This window comes from Macrobrachium rosenbergii, chromosome 28, assembly GCF_040412425.1.
Source record: "Macrobrachium rosenbergii isolate ZJJX-2024 chromosome 28, ASM4041242v1, whole genome shotgun sequence".
NCBI lineage: Eukaryota > Metazoa > Arthropoda > Malacostraca > Decapoda > Palaemonidae > Macrobrachium > Macrobrachium rosenbergii.
In genome coordinates, this window is record NC_089768.1 from 32,351,466 (window position 1) to 32,373,619 (window position 22,154).

At 36.4% G+C, this 22,154-nt stretch overlaps 1 protein-coding gene across 3 annotated transcripts in view; it reads right to left on the reverse strand.

Annotated features, from left to right (window-relative positions):
* Nucleotides 1-22,154, reverse strand: part of ENGase (Endo-beta-N-acetylglucosaminidase) — a 91,129-nt gene that overhangs the window by 4,074 nt on the left and 64,901 nt on the right. For 2 of the 3 annotated variants that reach the window (XM_067129755.1, XM_067129754.1), the window contains exons 3-13: nucleotides 21,670-21,860; nucleotides 20,081-20,448; nucleotides 17,633-17,845; nucleotides 12,010-12,173; nucleotides 10,477-10,616; nucleotides 7,731-7,896; nucleotides 7,141-7,347; nucleotides 3,993-4,055; nucleotides 3,451-3,542; nucleotides 2,719-2,856; nucleotides 1,107-1,238 (exon numbers count right to left, since the gene is read on the reverse strand). In XM_067129755.1, the coding sequence (XP_066985856.1) occupies nucleotides 1,107-1,238; nucleotides 2,719-2,856; nucleotides 3,451-3,542; nucleotides 3,993-4,055; nucleotides 7,141-7,347; nucleotides 7,731-7,896; nucleotides 10,477-10,616; nucleotides 12,010-12,173; nucleotides 17,633-17,639 (1,109 nt within the window). In that variant the 5' untranslated portion in view covers nucleotides 17,640-17,845; nucleotides 20,081-20,448; nucleotides 21,670-21,860. Of the gene's footprint in view, nucleotides 1-1,106; nucleotides 1,239-2,718; nucleotides 2,857-3,450; nucleotides 3,543-3,992; nucleotides 4,056-7,140; nucleotides 7,348-7,730; nucleotides 7,897-10,476; nucleotides 10,617-12,009; nucleotides 12,174-16,144; nucleotides 16,294-17,632; nucleotides 17,846-20,080; nucleotides 20,449-21,669; nucleotides 21,861-22,154 lie in introns of all 3 variants that reach the window. The other variant, XM_067129753.1, reaches the window with a different exon arrangement.

Here is a 22,154-nt window from a genome sequence, read left to right on the forward strand (position 1 = left end):
TCAGTTGCAAGCAAAGTGTGTCCTCCATCTGTGGTAGAAAAATGGGTTTTGGCTATGAACTGTGGACCAAATGAGATTAAAAAAGGACCAGTGGCTAGAATGTAAGGGTTCCACTGAAAAGCTCACTGACATGATAATAGAGGCCAAGTGATCACAAACACATTCTTGTGAGTCAGTTCTACAAGACACCAAATAGGCTCGTAAGGTGGCTTAATACAACTGAGCAGCCCCAAATTTAATTCCCAACTTGAAGAATTCACAGATAGCTGAGGAACTGATTAATTGATGTGAAAAGGTCGGAAATGCTCTTGTCATTCCCAAGTCCAAGCCATGCTTTCCCTTTTGAGGTCCCGTGAGTGTGTAGCATTTTGCTTTTCCAAACAATACAAGACTTGCAAAAATCCATGACAAGTTTCAGAAGTCTTGGAAACCATTTCTGCTGAGGCCAAGAGAGAGCAGTGAAGGTCTTCATGGAATCCATTGATGCCTGTAACTTTCTCAGCACTTGTTTCAGAACACAGAACAGAGGAAACGTAAACATCGAGGCCTGTCCCGAGTCTACAGCATGGCATTCACTGCACATGCCACTGGGTCTGGCTGCAGAAAACAACCGAGTAAAAGTATAGTGCTCAGTGACACAGCTAAGTTCCAACAAGGGAGTCTGGCCACAACTGTGACAGGGCCTTGCAGAGGTTTTTAAGAGGACTTACCATGTCATTTTGGTATTTCCAGTACATGGGATATTCTGATGCATAGTATCAAGATATGAATTAACTACTAAATGTAAACAAGAAATGTTCATTCAATAATAAAAAATGGATAAGCTGACATATTCAATAAACACACACAGTACAAAATACCATATGAAAGACAATCAAACCATTATGTATTATTTACATAAAACCTTCCACACCAGAGACAATGGGATGAAAGAATAAGAAAATGCAATATCACAAAAACTATTTTGCAAGCATGTTTTGGTAGAGGAGAAAAATACTTCACTTTTATGAGTACGCCAGTACTCAACAACGTATTTTACCACATACAATATTTATAACGAGCAAATATATAGCTATAGGTTTATATTTGTGTACAAACACACTTACCTAGAAGCCCAGCATTCTATCTCATCATTGATTACGTTTTCAATGTTACATTGAAATTCCTTAGGTATGACTGCACCTGGTTTTGACTCTACTTCCACTGCATCCCTTCCTTCTAATGGTAACAGCAATGTTCTAGAAGACAAGTACATGGTAATAGAAAAGTTTTATCCAGTATAAAAAAATACAATGATCTCATTTTCATAGTAACCGACTACTGTATTATTATCAATGCCCACACATAGAACTAGTAATAATGGCTATTAATTTACTAATGTCTGTGTAAAAACAAGAAAATTGAGCTTTAACTGTCCTAGAGCAAGAGCCTGTGCCAGCACAAGGCTGGCTTAATCTAAACAAATGAGCATTACAACCCTTCTTGAACTACAAAATTATTAGACTCAACACTAATGGTGGCAGATAGACTCTTCCACTAATTTCTGGGAAATGGAATGAAACCTTTGGAGTTGGTCAGTGACTTCATGGTACTTCAGTACAATATGGATGGTGGTGCTCTGCAAATCAAGATGATATAATAACCCAAGAAGCATGGATTTAATGGTAATAATGGTCTAAACCTTAATCTTAATAAACATATATATAATTGAAAGAAAGGAAACCACAACTTCAAGCTATTTTTTTTAAGATCAGGGCTCAGTATGCTACTGACATTCCAAATATACTATTCTAATATTGGTTAAACAAAAGATGTGAAGCTTGTAGCTTTACCTGTATGTATAGACAGCACAGAAAATATTTAACTCATTCTGAATTTGTTATTCATAAATAGCCTGTTTAAGTGCAAACAGCTCTCCATTTCCATTAATAAGTTAGGTCCTATAAGGCAAGACCCAACTCCAAATGTCCAGACTGCCTTCCAGCATCATCTGAGGCATAATTCTTCTCTGCAATTTTGTTGTGATCAGATGTATTTAAGTTTCTCTTATTTTGCATTCTGTGTATTGTGTAGCTCATCATATTTGTTCATTCATTGACCTTATATTTATTTTCCATGCTGTTGCTGGTTAATCATGATCTGAGAATTTTTAAGAGTTTGTAATTTATTGCCTTTTGAGCTGGTGGTGTCATTTGCTACTGAGTACTACTATAAGTCATTTCAATTATTCCTTTGCATTCTGGGATTGCTTAACTTTCCATTTCAGGCATTTTTTTTTGCCACTTCAGGTAATGGGGCACCTTCAGTAACAATTCTCTGAAAATTTAAACTGATATTTTGCAAGTTTGTTTTTTTGCATGTTTCACATTAACAAGTTGCATTTAGTGCTCATGTTTTGGTTATTAGGGCAAATGCTATTTACTGCACTAATCGATTTTACCTCTATTTTCATGATAAAATTAAGGTTTTTGGATCTTTTCATTATGGCTTAGTGCATATTCATGAAATTTATCATTTACTGCAGTGTGATCTGCATTAATTCGCCATTTTTCATGCTTGTGTTTGTGATTTTCAATGGGGCCATATTTATTATGACTTATGAATTCTTATGAAATACTTCTAAAAGATAAAGATTTTGACAATACTGTATATATCAATATATAGTTGACCTAGACTCATTTGATTTGGTTTTACTGTATTAAATCATGAAAATATTACCTTTGATCATTTAAATTCTTCTCTTCAGAGTTTCTCCTTAAATGAAGAACTAAACTCAGAGGCACAGCTGTTTTGCGCCACTTGTACACTACAGCTATATGCAGCGCTTTCTTCCATTCAATTTCACACACAAACAATCTGAAACAAAACAGATTAATTAAAATGTCAAGAAAGATACAAAAACAGGATTCAACTAGATCTTGCCTAGCAGAAGTAATATGGGTAATCTAGAAGACAGTTGGATTCAAAAGTATGACAAAGTAAAAATTGATAAGATTTTAATTAAAAAAATAATAAAATTCAAAAGCATATGATGTTTGTACGAAGTCTTAAAGCTAAAGACATGAAAGTCAATAAAGATGGAAAAAAGAGGAACTTGAATGCAGTTGAAGCATTCTTTCAGGCATCTCTCACAGAACCAAGTCACTGAATTACTTGTGTCAAAATGTTGGAATGCACCCACTGCTAGCAACCACTTCGACAGTAATATACTGTATAAATAAAATACTAAACAATAAGCTACACTTGAGAGTGAAAAACATAAAATAAGGCTAATATGAGTAAAAATGCTATTCTTATTATCACCTCTTTGAGAAAAAGATTAATAAGGAATTTATGAATCATGGCATTTTTGCACTCCATGTTACTCACCACAAAGATAAAGAATGAACAGGAGACTGCGTCACAGAAAAATCTGGTACCACCAGGTTGAAATTTATTTAATGGACCTACCTTGTAGTAGATGGAACTGATGTGCTTATTTCCAGGCATCCTCCTCCATTAAAGGCTTCATCTGTTATGTGTTTCATTATAGCTCCTCCTTCCTATAGGAACAATTGAAATAAAAATTTTTCCTCACTAAAAGTATAGCTAATGACAACAAAAATACAAGGTAAACTGAACATAAAACAATCTCAAAATTCCTTAAGATGTCACATTATTCTATTCAGTAATTACAGAACCGTATCACATAAACAGAAACAGGAGAGAAAAAGCTATTTTCCCTGTGTCAAAAGTGGATGGGCACAACATGTGCAACAAGGTAAAAAAATTCATAACTAAAATGTTAAAATTCACAGTCATAATGTTGATAATTACCATGACAAAAATACCAGCCACTGAAAACCAAATACTTTCTGGCACAAAAATATTAAGAAATACTGAACAAACAATAATTTACATAAAGTACTGAATTACAGTAAACAATATTGAAATTATTTTTCAATGAGTAAAAATAGATTAAAATCATGAAACTCTACCAAAATGCAACTTACATGTGGCCAAATAGGTTGATACTCCTGACCAGACAAGTTATACCAGCTGCTCTTTTCTTGACACTGAAAGGAAATGAAGAGAAAACATAATCATAGTACTTAAAAAAAATGAACTATCTAAAAAAATTTAATGTTAATACCCCAGTTCCCACAAAAAGTACTAACTTTATTCCTCATTTGTAAAACTTGAGTCTTCATAAATAACACCATAGGAGTTTGATATCAAAAGGTACGCTTTATACTTTCACCTCTTACTTATAACCATTAAGATATCCATAGGAGTGAAGGAAGGTCTATTGCTTGCTGCCATGAGAGGTTATGTCAAAAATAAGCTCTGTGTAACAGGGAAACTAAATGGGAAAAAAAAAAAAAAAGTGAAAATAATAAGAGGAAATACAGCGAAAATAACGAGGCTTTTTCAAATTGTTGGTGTACCATTACCGGCATTGTCAGCTTCGTAAACCTGGAACATGCATTGTAACTCAGGCAATAACCTTTTGATGAATATTTTTGAAGAGCGTCGTAAACTCAGAATGTCGTAAGCTGAGCCTGTCGTAACCCAGAGACTGTCTGTAAGCAGTCCCCGGTTAATGACAGGGGTTCCATTCCTGACCAAGCGCTGCTAAGCAAAAATCGGTGATAATAGCACTAATAACATGCCTGACATTTCTGACCAAGGGTACAAGATCAATTTCTCCCTTCCTTCTTTCCTTTCTCTCTCTCTCTCTCTCTCTTGCAAAAGGCAGAATGAGAAATGGATAGATATATATATTATACATATATACCTAGTTCAGTCCTTCACTCTCTCAGGAAAAGTTACTGCTAATTTGAGTCTCTTTACCTATGCACACTGTTTGTGTGTGTGTGTTCATAGTGTTTTAAAAATGCATAATAAAAGTAGTAGTGTATCTCTGGAGGACAAAGAAAAAAAAAATTTTTGTTGTTGTTGTCAGTTATAGTAAAGAGAAATGGATTAACATTCCTCGAGAGATTAAAGAGATAAACCTCTTTCTCTCTCTTTTCCCCATGCCAGCACAAGAATGGCTGAATGGAAGTTGTAGTGGTAATTCTCTCTCTCTCTCTCTCTCCTCTTTCTCTCTCTCTCCTCTTTCTCTCTCTCTCTCTCTCTCTCTCTCTGGCTCCAAAACAGCAGAATGGTAAAATTTTGAAAGAGGTAAAATTTTGGAGGTTTTTTTTATGAGACTCAATAAAAATGCAGGTTAGTCATTTCCAAGATACCCAAAGGATACTCAAAGGATTAAATGTGTATACCAAGGAGCTACTGTAAAACTGGATTGCCATTAACCAATGCCACCGGTAAATGGGGACTGCCTGTAAGTATTGGAGAGCACAGAACCCCATCGCCCCGAGAACTGACCCAGTTCCATGGTAGCTGACTCTTTCACAAAGTCCCACTATCACAAGGCAGTCCAAGACTTGGGCTATGAACAGCCGAGGGCACCAAGACCTTACTTCTAACAGGGGAATGTGAAACAACCGCACACTATGGGGGATTCAGAATGGTTCTCTGTCACAAACTCAGTTAAACATGTAATAGAACTTAAAATAAGGTTAACATCCTGTTCTAACTTCTTGATACGCTTTTCTTGAACCAAAAAGGGGAGCAGAAGGCGGAGCTACGAAGGAAGTCTCAATACTAGCATTATCAAAATGCCTAGCCTGAGTAGGGAGCTACAGATGAAGGAACACTACGTAGGGAAGAACTGACAGGTTTAAGTCCCGACCTTAACTAATTGCTTTCACAATCTATCAGCTTCCTTTCTTTTCCTATATCTGACATATTTAAGCATAAAGTCCTCAGACAATCCCTATATTCCTTACATCTAGTGTCGAGATCACACACTGTTCCCCTGAAGCCGGTACAAACCGAAAGTTGATCTACTTCAAATTTCAACATCCTGCTTACACAAAAATCATCCCTACATAGCCAGATGTTATTGGTTTTGCCTCTGGTGGAAGACATCCTATGAAAATGAAATTACAATACCATAAATAGGTGCAAAACAGCCAAACTTCACAGAATACTAACAATCGCCTATGCGCAATGGCAGCAAGGAGAATTCTGACAAAAGCTAAAACATTCGAAAAACACCTGGTGGAGAACAGGTGAACTATACAGTCATTCAGGCAGCCATTCGATCTTTTGTTTGAATGCCAACTCGCCTACGGCATGGAGATAAAAGCTAACTTTAACAGTAGGTAAGGTTCATCCCAAATAATATTTTTTCACCAAACCCAACAATTAAACTGACCCTAATCTGCAGTCACAACATCCCCTGCACACTTATTATAAGGTCTTCAAAACAAAAGAGGTAAAAGAGTTATGGATAACCATCTACACATGAACACCTTGCTAGCATGGGAACAATTCATTTGGGTCCTTAAGAAAGGCAGTGATATGTGCAGAGAGGAGACTTCATCAGAAGACTAATATTCCTTAATAGAATTGAGAGGATGGGCAATCCTGATGTACACCTGGATACTGGAAAATCATTAAAAGTTTAAGTATACATACTGGATGTCATCTTTAAGGCACAAGGCAACTTATATCAAATATGTTCTACTATGAACTTAGCCACACTGTCATGGCATGTCTCACAGATGAAAGGACTATGACTGCCTTTGGCGTGAGTGGAACAAGAGATAAGGGTCACTCTACACTGAACACTTGAAGATGCAACATACACATCCTGAATACCACGGTAAGTTTACCGAGTACACAGTAAAATCACAAACACAAATCAGAAATAAATACAATGTACAAAACACTTTGGCTAGCAAAGAGACAAGACAGAGTGCAGTAACTATAATATGTACTAAAATAAAATATTAAAATTATCTTGTAAAACAATGAACATAAAATAAGAAGTAAGAAATTACATGGTAAAATAAAATTAAAATCACTAACTCACTAACTACTGTAGTGAGCATTCAGCATCTAATGAAGGAAGTAAAAACATAACACCAAGCCACAAACAATGTAAGACGGAAGTGAATAAAGGTAAAAAGGTCCATGTAATACAGTAATGTGAAAAAGCTATGAAAGGCTGTAACCAGAGAGATTTAAAATTATAGTACTTAAAAATCTGAGCAAAAAGTAAAAAATTAATTCATCTTAATATTTTACCTTGCCTGAGACGAATTTCTTTTTTCCTATTCCTTGACAGAATGAAGTTTGAAAAGGAAGAAACTTTGGCCCATGGTGAAAGAGAAAAGGTGATAGTGATTGCCACAACTTATCTTCGGCTTCTTCAAAGTTTTCTTGAGTTTCGTGAGTCCATCCTTGAGCAAATATGGCAGCTGACAAATTATTTTTTCTTGCCAATTCTAAAGCCTGAAATGAAAAGACTAAAATAAATTCTAATTTCATGATATACAATATGAAGGCACCAGGAAACAAAATACAATACAATATAATCCCTGTCAACCACGTTGACATGGAAACTGTATTGCATTCATCTTCATTTAAACAAATGGTTATTGGTTCAATACGACTATTCTTTTTGTAAGAAGACGTATAATAATACTGGCAATATACAAAGTTCTGTACTGTATACTATTTTCTCATATCTAAATTCATTTGTTCCCACTACCCTGAAAGTATCTACACATAAAATAATGTAATTTACAATTATTACAAACCATATCATACATTATTACTAGAAAGTACCAGGTTTCTTCTTTGTATGGGTAAACAATGAAAATCAGTTATCTTACTTTGTGTGTGTTAAATTTTCCTCCTTCATAGAAATTGCGTCCAAACACGTCCAATCCTACAAAGACATCACTGTTTCTATTTGCAGCAGCCTCGTATGATCGGTGTAAGTGATCGTTAGTCCATGTGTAGTTAAGGAAAATTCCATCACATGCATCAAAAAAGAGCCTGGCAATGATTAAGAAACTGAGATATATGTATTCAGTTATATCTAATACGTTTAAGGAAGTTCATTTCCAATGCATTTCATAAAATGTACTGGGATAAATATATTATTACAAGACCGTTCAGAAAACTTTACTATTATCCTAATCGTAAATAATTCAATCATCAAAATACTACACATGGGCTTAGTAAACATTTGTCAAATTCGTCCAGGTCTTCACACTAAAACGAAAAAATATATAAATACCTAAAGATTTATTTTTTAAATACCTCTCCATTGTATAGCTTTTACTTCCACGCCAGTGGTAGTTCGACATGTTTTAACATAAAAAAATCAAAAACACTCAGTTTTCTATGAAGATCTGTCTTCTATCCATCTACTCCCCCCCCCCCTCCCCCTGCAGCCCCCCAAGGGGACCAATAGGTACAAACACTCACAGCCAATCAGTCTACTTCTGTCCAGTTTGAATGTGGGGAGGTAGGGAGGGCAATTTATATAATGGAGATAACTGGGCGACAATCCAACTGGATGACAGTCAACTGGGCAACAGCCAACTGGTAGACAGGACAACTGGGCGACAGTCAATTGGTCGATAGAATAACAGGGTGACAGCCAACTGGTCGACAGGACAACTGAGCGACAGTCAACTGTTTGACAGGACTGGGCGAGATGTTTCACTATGTAAATAGTAGATCATTATAATAATAATAATAATAATAATAATAATAATGGCAGAAAAGAGGCTAAGAAGCAAGAAAACAAGAGAGGAACTGAATGAGAAATACAAAGTACTGGAGAAGGGACTAAACAACACAACAGAAGATATAAAACAGAGGCTTAAAGCCAAAGCACATAAGATCCAATGGTATATGAACAGGAATAAAGGATACCAACAAAACAAACTCTTTGCAACCAACCAGAAATGACTATACAGCCAACTAAGAGGGAAAGACAATCACCAGGAAATTCCTGAAGCCGAACCAAGTAAGAGACTCTGGGAAAACATATGGAGCAATCCGGTATCACACAACTAACATGCAACATGGCTCCAGGAAATCAAGGCAGAGGAAATGGGGAGAATAAAACAAAGATTCACTGAGATCATGACAGACACAGTCAGACACCAACTAAAGAAAATGTCCAACTGGAAAGCCTGAGGTCGCAATGAAGTCCATGGATACTAGCTCAAAAACAAGTGTCTAAATGATACTTATACTAGCCTTAAATCACGAACGATCCTTAGCTACAGGGGACTGAAGCAAAACCGATCAAAGCAAAAGGTAACTTTCCTCAACGAGGGAAACAACCAGGGCTTACTGATAGCACAGAAAAGAATACACTAACAATAATAACAATCATAATATCCCACGAAACTTATGCCATGTGAACCTTATAAATTACTCCATCCTATCAAATCTAATGCCCTGAATCGATGGGAAGCTCATTTGGAGTGACACATTGAAGAGAAGCAGTAGACAACCTAACTGATTACTAAATGGGGAAGCAGACAAGACATGCATCCCTTTAACTCAAATCTTACTAGTATTATCTTCTGTAGTTGTTTCTACAGTCTAACAAGCTCTCTCTGTTTGCGATCAATTACAGCATTTTGTTCAACTACGATTCATATAGTTATCCAATCATAACCTCTCCCTCAGCAAGAACATCATGAGGGTCAATAAAACTGGAATAATGCCTATTACGGCAACCCTTACCTTACAGGTTCTTACCGAAAAAATATTAAAAAATAAATAAACAAACCAATAGAAAACTGAATGAAATCTATCAAACTCCTACTGAAACCTACTAAAAACAGCTACAGAAGTAGGCTGATCAGCTATGAGTGTTTGTAACTTTTGGTACCCTGGTGGGGGGTGGGGGAAGTAGATGCACAGAAGACGGATATTCATAGAAAAGCGAGTGTTCTTGTTTTTTTGTTAAAATCTGTCAAACTACTGCTGGCATGGAAGTAAAAGCTGTATGATGGATGGGTAAGGTTCATTTAAAAAATATTCCTGAAAGTGAAATAAAACCAAGCTGATGTGTTTGTTTTAACTTATTGTCAGGCTCATGGTATGATTTTCCTGATAAGATTAACCTACAAATTCTAAAAAGCATATACAGCAATTTAATTCTGATATGCCTCCAGACACTGATCTTGTAAGTATCATGTAGATGGTATCAAACGTTCTTTGCAGCAACCCTTCCGCCAAACTGAGTCGTTTTCAGTCTCACTTTTTATCCATTCTATTTAGTCTCTTCCCACCCAGCTCTTCAAGCTCTTCACCTTCATCTTTCTAACAAAATCTAGCTAATAAATCCTATCCACAGATCCCATGTGCTCATATTCCCTTGCACAATCTGAGCAAAAACTGCAGGATACAACCATATATTATCATGGAGAGGAAACAAAGCCTTAAAAGCATCTTAAGATACTGGTACTGTTAGCATTATTGCATCATCTTGATAACATTATTACTCGATAACTACAATATTTTCTCTCCAAATAGCCAGTCGAATAGCTTGACACAAAAACATTCACTAAAAGAAAATCTTTTCAGCATAAAAATTTATCACCTTACCTATTCTCGTCATTTAACTCATTTTGCCATTTCAGCTTTCCTTCTTTGGTGACACTGTCATACCATAAGACAACAGACTCAGGGGACACTTCCTTCATTGACAATGTAAGTTCTTTTACAAAAAGAACCAGGCTGTCCACCTATAATAATGGAAAACATGCTCAGCTACTAAGCAATGTAGAATTGCCCTAAAGTTTAAAGCCAAAAAATAAATAGTGAATATTAAAAAGCAATACAAACAATACAAAATTTATGTTTCATGGATACAGGCTTATCAGAGTACAAATATCTTTTACCTTTGTTTAAGTATAGGAACTGAATACCTTAACAATGGTTAAAGCAAAACAAAATGGGGAGATATCCTGGATATGGCTGGGGAAATTCTCACATTTTTCCTCTCAACACCAGAGAAGTGAAAATTGGAGGGTTAATTAACTGCTATACATCCATGACAGCTACAAATGCTTTAATGATTTTTTCTCCACCTGAAGGAAAGAAAATAAACAATTTCTAACAATGTCTTAAAAGCTTTAGATTTTAATAATAAATTCCAAATGTTGATCAACTGGACATTAAAACACAATTTACTTGTTCTTGCGCTCAAAAAATCGTGCTGCATTCGTCAAAAATCATAAGAAAACCTTACTTTTAAAGCTCTGATTGAAAACACAAACTGCATTATTATTGAGTTTTACATCAAGAAAACCTTCAAATTATGATTATTCTGCCGTTTTGGGGCAAATTTCTTCCGTCGGATCGGCGTCACGACGCAACCCGAACATGCGTCGTAAGCAAATAATTTCTGATGAATATACTTGAATGTAACTGTAACCGTCGTAAACCGATTTTTTGTACTTGTTCAAACTGCATTAAATAGCAACCACTAGATGAAGAAACAAGCAGCAAGCATATCTCTATCATGATTTTTCAAACTTTATAACCTAAATGAAAATATCTCTATCATCAATCAATATACATTAAATGGGGTGGATTATACTAATTTTAGACTAAACGGTGAATGAAAAAGCTGAAAACTGGAGAGAAATGGGAATAAAGAAGCACTAATTGTCATGCATTGTTCAGGACACCAAGTTTACTAATGACATTCAATGATGAATAAGTAGGAGGGTTTCACCTGGTGGCAGGAAATGCAACAGGGAGAAAAAAAGACTTCGTCATTTCATAAGAATGCCATTTTACGCAGAGTAATCAACATATGTAAAGTAAGAGGTTTGATCCTTGAGTGAACACAATTCCCCCTCCTAGTTGCAAAGTAAGCATAATCTTGACCTGAAAGGTCAGAAGGACATACAAACTTGAAGAGGGTACCAATTAAAGGTACAGTTGAAAAACATTATCCACCACGGAGGGAAAAATTCCACCCGCAAAAAGTTACCACAAATTTATATAAGAAAAATATCACAAAAAGTAAGAATACATAGTGACCCATTAATCCTTTATGTGGCACACTGTAAGATGCCTATAAAATTGATGGGTTTGTGATGAGACAACCTAAAAAAAATCTTAATTTACCTTTTCTGGCTCAATTTCATTTTCAATATTGATCAGCCAGCCTTCAAATTTGTGATATCTTGCAATTTCTATGAGTTGCGATACGACTCTTTTCACAGAATTCTCACTAGCAAGGAATTCATGGCAGATCTCTTTTCCTTCTTTCCATTCAGTGATGAAAGTACCTGACAAAAAATATATTTAATTCAGAACTGAGTGCATATTTCATTCATATCTAAGCAAAACCTATTGATCCATCAGTGCACTTAGATGGATTTATTCATCAAAACCAGGTGCAGTAATTAAAGGATGTAAATGAAAAGCAGGCTTAAATGCATACAGTTGGAAGGAAAAAATAATGAAGAAATGTAATTTACAGATATGAGATGTAGAAGACGATTAATCAAACTTGAGAAATACTTTATCTAATATGACATCAATAATTCAAAGCCATGTGAAAATCTTGAAAATAAAAATTAAAAAATAATTTAAAATTTAACAAAATACAAACCAAAATTTTAAATAATTCTCTCTCATGCTAGTTGACAATACAAAATGAGATGGCTCCTAAATAACAACAACTGAAACATAACTAGGTTGGTTGGCTGGGTAACTTTCAATAATACTTAACATGAACAAGCAGGAAGTTTGTTAACAAACTCTGAAAATCCTTTGATAATTCACTGTAACTGCAAGTAGTAATTTAAATCCTTTGGGATTACGACAGACACTACTTCCTTTCTTTTCCATACAACTCTTCTTTCTTTAAACATTACTATGACCTCTTATTCTGACAATGCTGTAAACTCCATTTCTTCTGCATATTCTTCTATACTATATTCATGCAACAGGCAATACAGAAAACTATTATATATAAATACAAGCTTACAAAAATGACATTTTTATAATAAAATAAAGTTTTATATATACTTACCCTGTAATTACATTGCTGTAGTTTCTACTCAACGGCAGATTGAATTTTGACATTCACGGTTAAACTCTTCTTCTTCTGTTTGAGTTGGTGACTAGGCCCTGCCCACTTTCTGGGAAGGAAAGGAACAACTCAAGAAAAGAGCCTCAATTTGTTTTTGCTGAAATGTCCATGTGAGGGAGGAGGGTGGGCTCTTTTCATAATTACTGGGTAAGTATATATAAAACTTTATTATAAAAATGTCATTTTTATGTAAGTAACTTACCCAGTAATTACACTGTTGAATCCCACACTGATAGGTGGTGGGGATACTGCCTCTAGCTGGTGCTCATCTCAACCTGTGGTGGTGTGGGGGATAACTGTAACACACCTCTACTGACATGGGACTTTCCAGCGAAGGAGTATTGGGCTGGCAGAGAAAGTATCAAAATGAACTATGTGGCGAAGGATACTTCCGATGGCCTACAAAGCTTCAGTGTTTGCCCCTGCCCAGGGGCAGAACCAGAAATCAGAATGCCTAATCACCTTACACCATAAAATTAAAAACTCCATCACCAAACATTTAAAAAGCTGGTAGATACTCTAGGTATACAGTGCCTTCCAGTCTCCCCTAGGACACAGCTTTACAAATTAAAGTGATGATACATTCAGGGGGGAAAAGGGTGCTCCCTAGGCTTCCTCCCCCACCACTATGCCCGCTACAGACAAGGGTCCCAAAGTACTGCAGTTATCATACGTGGTTTCAATATCTCGCCAATAATGCAAGGCAAATACTGACTTACTCCTCCAGTAAGTCATCTGAAGGATTGAGGACAGGGACAAGTTATGCTTAAAAACTAACGAGGTAGCTAAGCTCTAGTCTTGTGAGCCTTCACCTTCAAGGAGGGTCAAGGTGGCTGAAGAAGTGCGGGCAGTGAGGAAGTGGTCGACTGTCTTCAAGCAAGACTCTATTCTCCTTGGGTCCTTGGGAAAGGCAAAGACTGAAAACTTAGAGTCTATCTGAATCCCCAAATACAGAATCTCCTGAGGGGGGTTCAACTGGGATTTTTGAAGATTTATCAAAAGTCCTGAGTCTTGAGTCAAAAGAAATGTTTTCTGAAGGTCCTCCATGCATATTAACTTTGTGGGCAATCGAAGGAGCCAATTGTCCAGGTACAATAGGATGTTGATGTCCATCAGATGTAGCCACTTTGCCAGGGGGGAGAGAACACCTGTGGGGTTGTTGGCAGGCTGAAGCACAGGGCTCTGACCTGATAAACCTGGTTCTGGTATACGAACCTCAGATGTTTCCCCTGAATTTGGATGAATCGGTATGTGGAAATATGCATCTAGCATGTCCAGGGAGACCATCCAGTCTACCTGACAGATGGACGCAAGAACAGATTGCTCCGTTCTCATCTTGAAACTTGTCCTCTCAATGAAAAGATTCAGGGCACTTATATTGAGGATGGGCCTCCATCCCCCTGATGATTGGGGACTACAAATAACTAATTGTAGAACCCCACTGACCAGTCATCCTCGACTACTTCTACTGCTCCTTTCTTGAGCAGTGAAGAAACCCCCTCTGAGAGGTCCAAAAACTTCTCTGACCCTGGAGAGTAAGCCTTTAATTCAATTGGCGTGCTGACTAGCGATGGCCTCTCTCTGAATGGTATTGAGTACCTCTCTTTCAATACTTCCACAATCCAAGGTTCCACCCCTTTGCCACTCCATTTCTCAAAAAAGAAATGGAGTCTGGAGCCCACAGGTGCATGGAGGACTGCATTCTCACTTCTTGGATGCAGGTTTTAAGGAGGACTTTTTAACTGCTTAAGAGCCGAAACAGACATTAGCCCAAGGTCTGGACTGGAACCTCTGTCTCCCTCCTTGAAAGGGCAGTCTCTGTAGAGGTGAAATAGATCTCGCAGAGAAGGTGGTCCATTCCCTAGGGCATCTTGTGGAATGGGCCAGAAGGTCCTGCGTTGATTTCTCATGAAGTTCTAGGGTAACCTCACCCACCACTTCTTGTGGGAAAAGGTGGTGATGGTTGAGGGAAGAGAAAAGGAGTGCTGACCTCTGGGAAGCCATGACATTCTTAAAGCTGAATAAACACCAGAGGTCCCTTTTCTTCAGGATACCCATAGCGAAACAGGGAGGCTAACTCTTGTAAAGCATCTCTGATAGCTCTGTCAGCACAGTATGTGAATCACACAAAGCTTTAGTAAGCTTGGTATTGCAACCTTTGCTGCAATACTGGAAACTAGTTGTGCTAGAGCCTTACGTAATTAAGGGTAAAGTCACAAAAAATACAAATCTCTAAATCGTGAAATTCTCCAAGGAGAATACTGACTGATAAAGTGTAAGGTGATTCCTATTAGAGAACAACCGAACAATGCAGGAATGACGATTGGTAATTCCCGCTAAGAGAAAAGCCGGTTCGCACATCCATCGAACTTTAAATTCAGACAGAAAAGTCAAAATAAGGGGGAAAAAATCCACAAGATTATGGGTAATATCCATGCCCAAAGGCAAAATAAACAAAATACTTCACCAAATCGTGAAGGTACAAGATGAATCCAAAAAACAAGCTGCTCTCCTACAACCGTGTGAGCTCTTGGACAGCAGAAACAAACTCAGGCACTTTTCATGAGTTGTTCCTCTCCTTCCCAGAAAGTGGGCAGAGCCTAGTCACCAACTCAGACGGAAGATGAAGCGTTTAATGCGAATTTCAAAATTCAAGTTGCCATCAAGTAGAAACTACAGCAATATAATTACTGGGTACATTACTTATAGAAAATCTTAGGTTTTACCAATCAGAATACATGAACAGTGATGTTCACTACTTAATATAAAAACATTCTATAGTAACTGGAAGCACAGGAGATGTTATAAAGAAATACATAAATTGTAATAAAATTCTCTGATCACCTACATTTGCAGAGAGCATAGGAACTGAATCTCTTCAGATGTTTACGGTTCAATTTACTAACATACAGATGTAAAGGTAAAGATGAGCACATGAAAGCGTAAAAAAAAAAACACTGGGCAACCATATTATTTTTCTAACAGCCTAATCCACTTCCCCATTAATTAACAGCATAAGTGAAACAAGAACTGATTTACAGTATTTAGACTGTACAAACAATTTATGGAAAAAGCACAATTTTTAAAACATCTCAAAGTTTATGTTAGATATCAAGATAATTGGCATTACAAAACTTTATACACAAGAAGACAGAAAAATACCTAAGACCTTAACTCCATGAAGATGAGCTGCTGTGACCCAACAGGCAGGAGGGATTGTGACTAAGTTATGGCTAAAGTACACAAACATGTCCACACCCGACCAATGGTAAAATCGATAAGAGTCATCATTGCAAGTACCACTATAAAACCTGATGCAAAAATAATGAGCAAAGTATTAAAAATAAAAGATAATGTAAAATTGACAAAATTTTAAACCACTTTGTGTTCATAAAAATTAAATTCATATTCACTTTTACTCCTGCCTTATCACCCAGAAAAACTGAATGGTGAAAAGCTTCTTATGATAGCAAAGCAATGGTTAGTGACAAACGAGACTATCCCACATCATGGGGAAGTTCCAAGTCTCACCTATTTCTTCTAGTTATGCTGTGAAGATTTCTCACCATTGCCATCAAATTAGTATGAAATGAACATTAATGTATTGGTGATGTTCACTGTGTGAGAGTTATGATGTAACCAGTTATTCTCATTCAACTTTATATGATCACACTTTGTCATATTTAATGCAGATTTTAAAAGGCATTTAGAGTATCATTTTTCAAAGCTGGGCAGTTCCCCAAAATTGGAATCATTTATCAAGACTGTACAGGCACTGTGTAATATTAAGAATTACTCTGGTCTGTGACTTCAATCATTAAGATCTCACTGAAGCACATTTACTAGTCTTTCTACTCCACCTTCAATTTAAGATCTCCATGTCCAACACAGTGAACCTCTAGGTAAATGCAATCCACCTAAAGGTATACTGTGAGAGTTTCTCAGGAATCCCAAATCATCCCAAGGATGCTGCCCTTCCAAGCTGTCTGATTTGATGCCACAAGGAGGCACTAAGACGAAAGTGTCTACAGACAAAAAACATGCTTATACATAAAGGAATTAAAACCAAATCAATTATTTTCTTTCCACAACTATAAACGTGACACAAAACAAAGCTCTATTAGGCAGTAACATTATACTTTAGCAAAGCATACTGCAACTGCTCACACTTATAATGTACGTTTTGTTATTTCTGTTCCATGATAATGGCCCCATAATCAACCAGTTCCTGCAACAAATATGTTTGTAAAACTAGTTTGTGTTTATGTAAAAAAAATAATACAAATAGTACATGTACTCATGAATACTGGTATGACAAGAATACCCAAAGGCAAGCTTTAACTAAAACAATCACTGAATTAATTGGAATATGTACATTCAAGGTCAATAAGAAGAAAACCATTATCACACAATAAAAAAATGAAAATGTGTTTCAATATCAGCTTGGTGGACAAATATGATAATTCCTATATGAGTGATAAGTATCTTTTCAATTAAGATGGTTTAAAATGGTATCCATTAGAGAAAGGCTAAAAATGTTATGTATGAAAAGCTAGAAAATCTTATATCTGAACTATTTACCTTTAATTTCAACATATGACTAAAACTAAAACATTATAACAGCATGAAAATGATAAACTAGATACTCACCTATCATCCAAGTACCCTCCTTTCATATCGTGACAAATAAGGGTTTTGAGTTGCTCAGGTGAACATGGTGGGTAGCGGGGACGAAGTGCTTTTCCATTAACTATTTCATCTATGTGATCAGTTGATGGCTTCCATTCAAATAGTTCCTCCAGTGTTTTTAACGGCTTCAGTTCTTTAGCATTTTGTTGATCTACCGGTGCCATATTCCAAGTCCTGTAATTAAACACATGTAAACAAAATTCTTGAAAATGAAAATATGGAAATGCTGAATTTTTAAAGCTCACAAAAGTTAATTGAAAAGCAGACTCTCAGAATTCTGCAACATTTTTAAATCAATATGCAACAACACAAGTGTTCTACCTCTCCTAAGGGTTATCCCTCATCCAAAACACAGTCCCCTCCTCCCCCTCTTCTTATGTAAACTAAAGTTTTAGCAGCTCCAAGAGACCTTGCTTTCCAAAATTCTTTGTAGTGTACTTCATTATTGTGAATACAATTGAGGACTCAAGAGCTGATCCCCGAGGGATACCAACATCTGACTAAAATTCTTCTAATATCTTATCGTCAATCTACAACTAGTGTAGGGGTATAGCAACATCAGTGGTCTAAGAGATTTTCCTGAGCCATGTTTTTACAATTTCAATTTAATTGTTATAAAAAATTAGTCCAACAAAATCCCTAGTTCAGTTGGTCAAACACTTCTTCCATTAGTAACATGAAGGTGGTACAAACAATGAACTATGTTGGATTTCTGTTCGCAAAGGCACTGATGAAAATGGTGGTGCTGCTAAAGCAGCAGAGTCTACAACAAAAATTAGATCACTGAGCTCCATTATAATAGATGAATTGCAAGATTTATACTTAGTCAATGGACCCTCTAACCTAACCTGCCCTAGGGGGCTGGGGCCTTACCTAGCTAGGGTGTTCTTCACCGTCCCACCTAATCTAACCTAGAGCACCAGGTCCTTAAGACCCCAACCTAACCTACCCTAGGGATGGCAAATGACTAATAATAAGGTTGCAACCTCACCAACCACACATAACCCAACTTAATCTTGGGCCCCAGGTCCTTACCCTTGTGCATGATATTGTGAAAATAAAGACAAAATGCAGAGTGAGGTTGTCATGACTTACTGGGGTGGGGTGTCCAGGTTAGGAAACGGCATCCTAAGTCAGGTTAGGTTTGTCCAAATTTTGAACACAGCACCAATTTGGCCATCTCCAATCTCTAAGCGAGATTGTTGGAGACTTATTAAGTTGAATTTCTTAACATATAATTTATGTACCACTTAATTGATTTTGATAAGTAGTTTGGTTATGTTAAGTAATTCCCAATTTATTTCATGTCCTTTGGATATTTTTATTGCATCAAAACTAAATAACTTTCAGGTTGGCACCAAAATCATTTAAGGTGGCACCAAAATCATGCATGTTGGCGCTAAAATCATGCGTGTTTATGGCAGTTTCAAGCACTACTTGTCTGCCAAACTACGATTAATTCATGCTCACCAACTGATCCTAGCTTCTAACTTTGCATATGTGTACTTGTAAGAGAGCCCCATCCTTTGCCCTTCAATCATGTAGAGTCACAAGTTAATCCTCACTTGGTATTTTCTATTTCCATGTTGCAACTATCATACCCTCAGGGTATAAAAACTGGTGGAATAGACTATAGCAATTGACGTTTTCCTATGTTATTTTACTTGCTTTACAAGAACTTAAAGTAATATTTTGTCGGACGGCTGTAACTAAACTGTAATTGACCTTTGAAGACTACACTACTGACAGTGTAGATCTAAGCCAGCATTCTGCGGCGAGGCCCCCACCCACCTCCATAGCTAATATGGCAAAATTGTAACCAGCAAACATCCCTAAAAATACCAACCTAACGTACCTAGGGGTGTTTACTGGTTACACTTTTGCCGTATTAGCTATGGAGGAGGGTGGTGAGCTTGGCGTTAGGTAATTCAAGTCGTGTAGTCTTCAAAGGTCAATGACAGCTTAGTTACAGCCGGCCGACAAAATATTACTTTAAATTCTTGTAAAGCAAGTAAAATAACATAGGAAAACGCCAATTGCCATAGTCTAGCTCACCGCGGACAGCCGGCTTACAATTACCAACTGGTTAACTAAGGAGCCTTACAGAAGTTCGAGAAATCTCCACAAGATAATGTTAACAGGGGCTACTACTTAGTTCTACCTCTAAAAGTACTCACTGATTAACAAAATGAATGTACGGAAACGTTCAAGAACAGAATAAAACGGAGGAAAGTTATATTTTCAACTAAAAATGCTATAATGTTTCGATTAATATATTTAATTACCCGATTCTAACCCCTTCTGGCTATGAGGGTAAACGTCACTGACCCAGGCCAAAGGAAGAGGCTGTAATTGTTTAGGATAATTTCTTGAATTACTAGTGTCAATAAATTGATACACTACACTAACCTAGTTTTGATATCCTGGAAGAAGTTTCAGTTTTCTGCAGTATACAGAGTACTGTCCAATGACAGTTTACTGGTGGTTTAGGACAAATTTTTCCTTTATCTCATTCAAGTATCCGATTTTCTTGTTTACGTAGCAGTAGTAGTAGTAGTAGTAGGCGGGATATGCCTTTGAAACGGCTCCCTTGCGCGTTTTATTCCTCCTTCGTGTTTGTTTAAGTTTTTTGTCTGTTAAGCCAGTTCACCTATTTCAGCGTCAAAAACACATGTAGCTTATGTAATGGCTCACCCTCAGTGGATATTCAGATGTAGTTTCTTAGATCGATATTTTCTTTCTTTTCAGACTTGAAGGCTTCATGTTTTCCTTTAAATCTGTCACATGAAAAAGAAAACCTACAATAATTTTTTTATATCATTTATACATCGTTGTAGTGTTCTGAGTGTAGTTTTTACAATAATGAGGTAAAACATTCCACACTTTTTTGTGTTCTTCGGGAGGTATAAAAAAATTACAAGAAAGGAAAGGAAATGAGGGAATTCACATAGGCCTATATTGCCGGAATAGCCACAAATCCATGTACACACACATACACACACACACACACACACACACACACACACATATATATATATATATATATATATATATATATATATATATATATATATATATATATACATACATACATACATATTAGCTGTCCAACCCAGTGCTGCCGGGAAAACTCTAAAGAACTCAGAAAAATTTTGATCCACCTCTTTGTACTTACTGTCTCTTTTATCCAGATATTACTGTGCTGACTGTCCCTTTCATCCAAATATTACAGTTCTGACTGTCCCACTTGTCCAGATATTACTTTGCTGACTGTCCCATTTATCCATATATTACAGTGGAGATAGTCCCATTTATCAGGTATTAGTGTGGTGACTGTCCCTTTTTATCCAGGTATGACTATGGTGACTGTCCCATTTATCCAGGTATTACTGTACTGACTGTCCCTCATATCCAGGTAAAACTGTACTGACCGTCCATTTTATCCAGGTATTACTGTACTGACTGTCCCTTATATATATATATATATATATATATATATATATATATATATATATATATATATATATATATATATATATATATATATATATATATATATATATGTGTGTGTGTGTGTGTGTGTGTGTATGTGTATTCGGCTACTTTCTTAAACTATCTCATACCAAAAAGGATATAATTGGAAATCTGAAGACTTCTCGCAGTCTGGGTTAGTAGGCCAGAGTCCATAGGTCCGAATCAGGCCTTCCATACCCTTTAGATTCTAGAACCTTACAAAGCTTAAGGGATGTGTCAGGTCTAAGGCCAGTCACGGCGAAAGGCCGGGTTAATGTAAACCATCAACCCAGGGATGAATATAAGTCACGGAGGTGTAATCCACTGTGTTATAAATCTAAGATTTACAGAATAGAATGATCCCCTGTTCTTACTTACAGATTCTTATTAAATCTAAGTTTTTCACATGCAGAGTTCTTCGATAACTTAAACAACATAATAGATAAATATATACTTACAAACATCTGTCGTAAAATAAATCAAACCTTTGTCTAACAAGTAGGAGCACAAAGATTCCATGACCTTTTCCTCTCTCATAATTCTATTCTTGGTTTACCCTGACTGATTCAAGCTCAATATGAGACCTGTTGATATTATGTACATGTAATTCTTCACTTCATATAGGTTGCACTCGCTAGATACGTAAAGTCCTCTACAAAAACGGTGAATGATAGCACTGAAAAGGAGAGAAGTCTCGTTATTCATAATAATTCATTATTCACTTGCTTTTCCATGATACAAGGCAAGAAGCCAAAAATTTGCATGGCCATGAAACAAATTAGGTTATTTAAGACGTCCTCAGCTTAAGCCTAAATCAAAGACTGCAATATTCCTAAATGAAAACTTAAAATAAAAAAAACTTTTATAAAGCAAACTCCATGTTACTCTCTTTGCTGTAAAACTTTTATAAATTATGTGTTTTAAATTCTAACTGTGACAGAATATCTAAATTGATTCTACCTTTATGGAT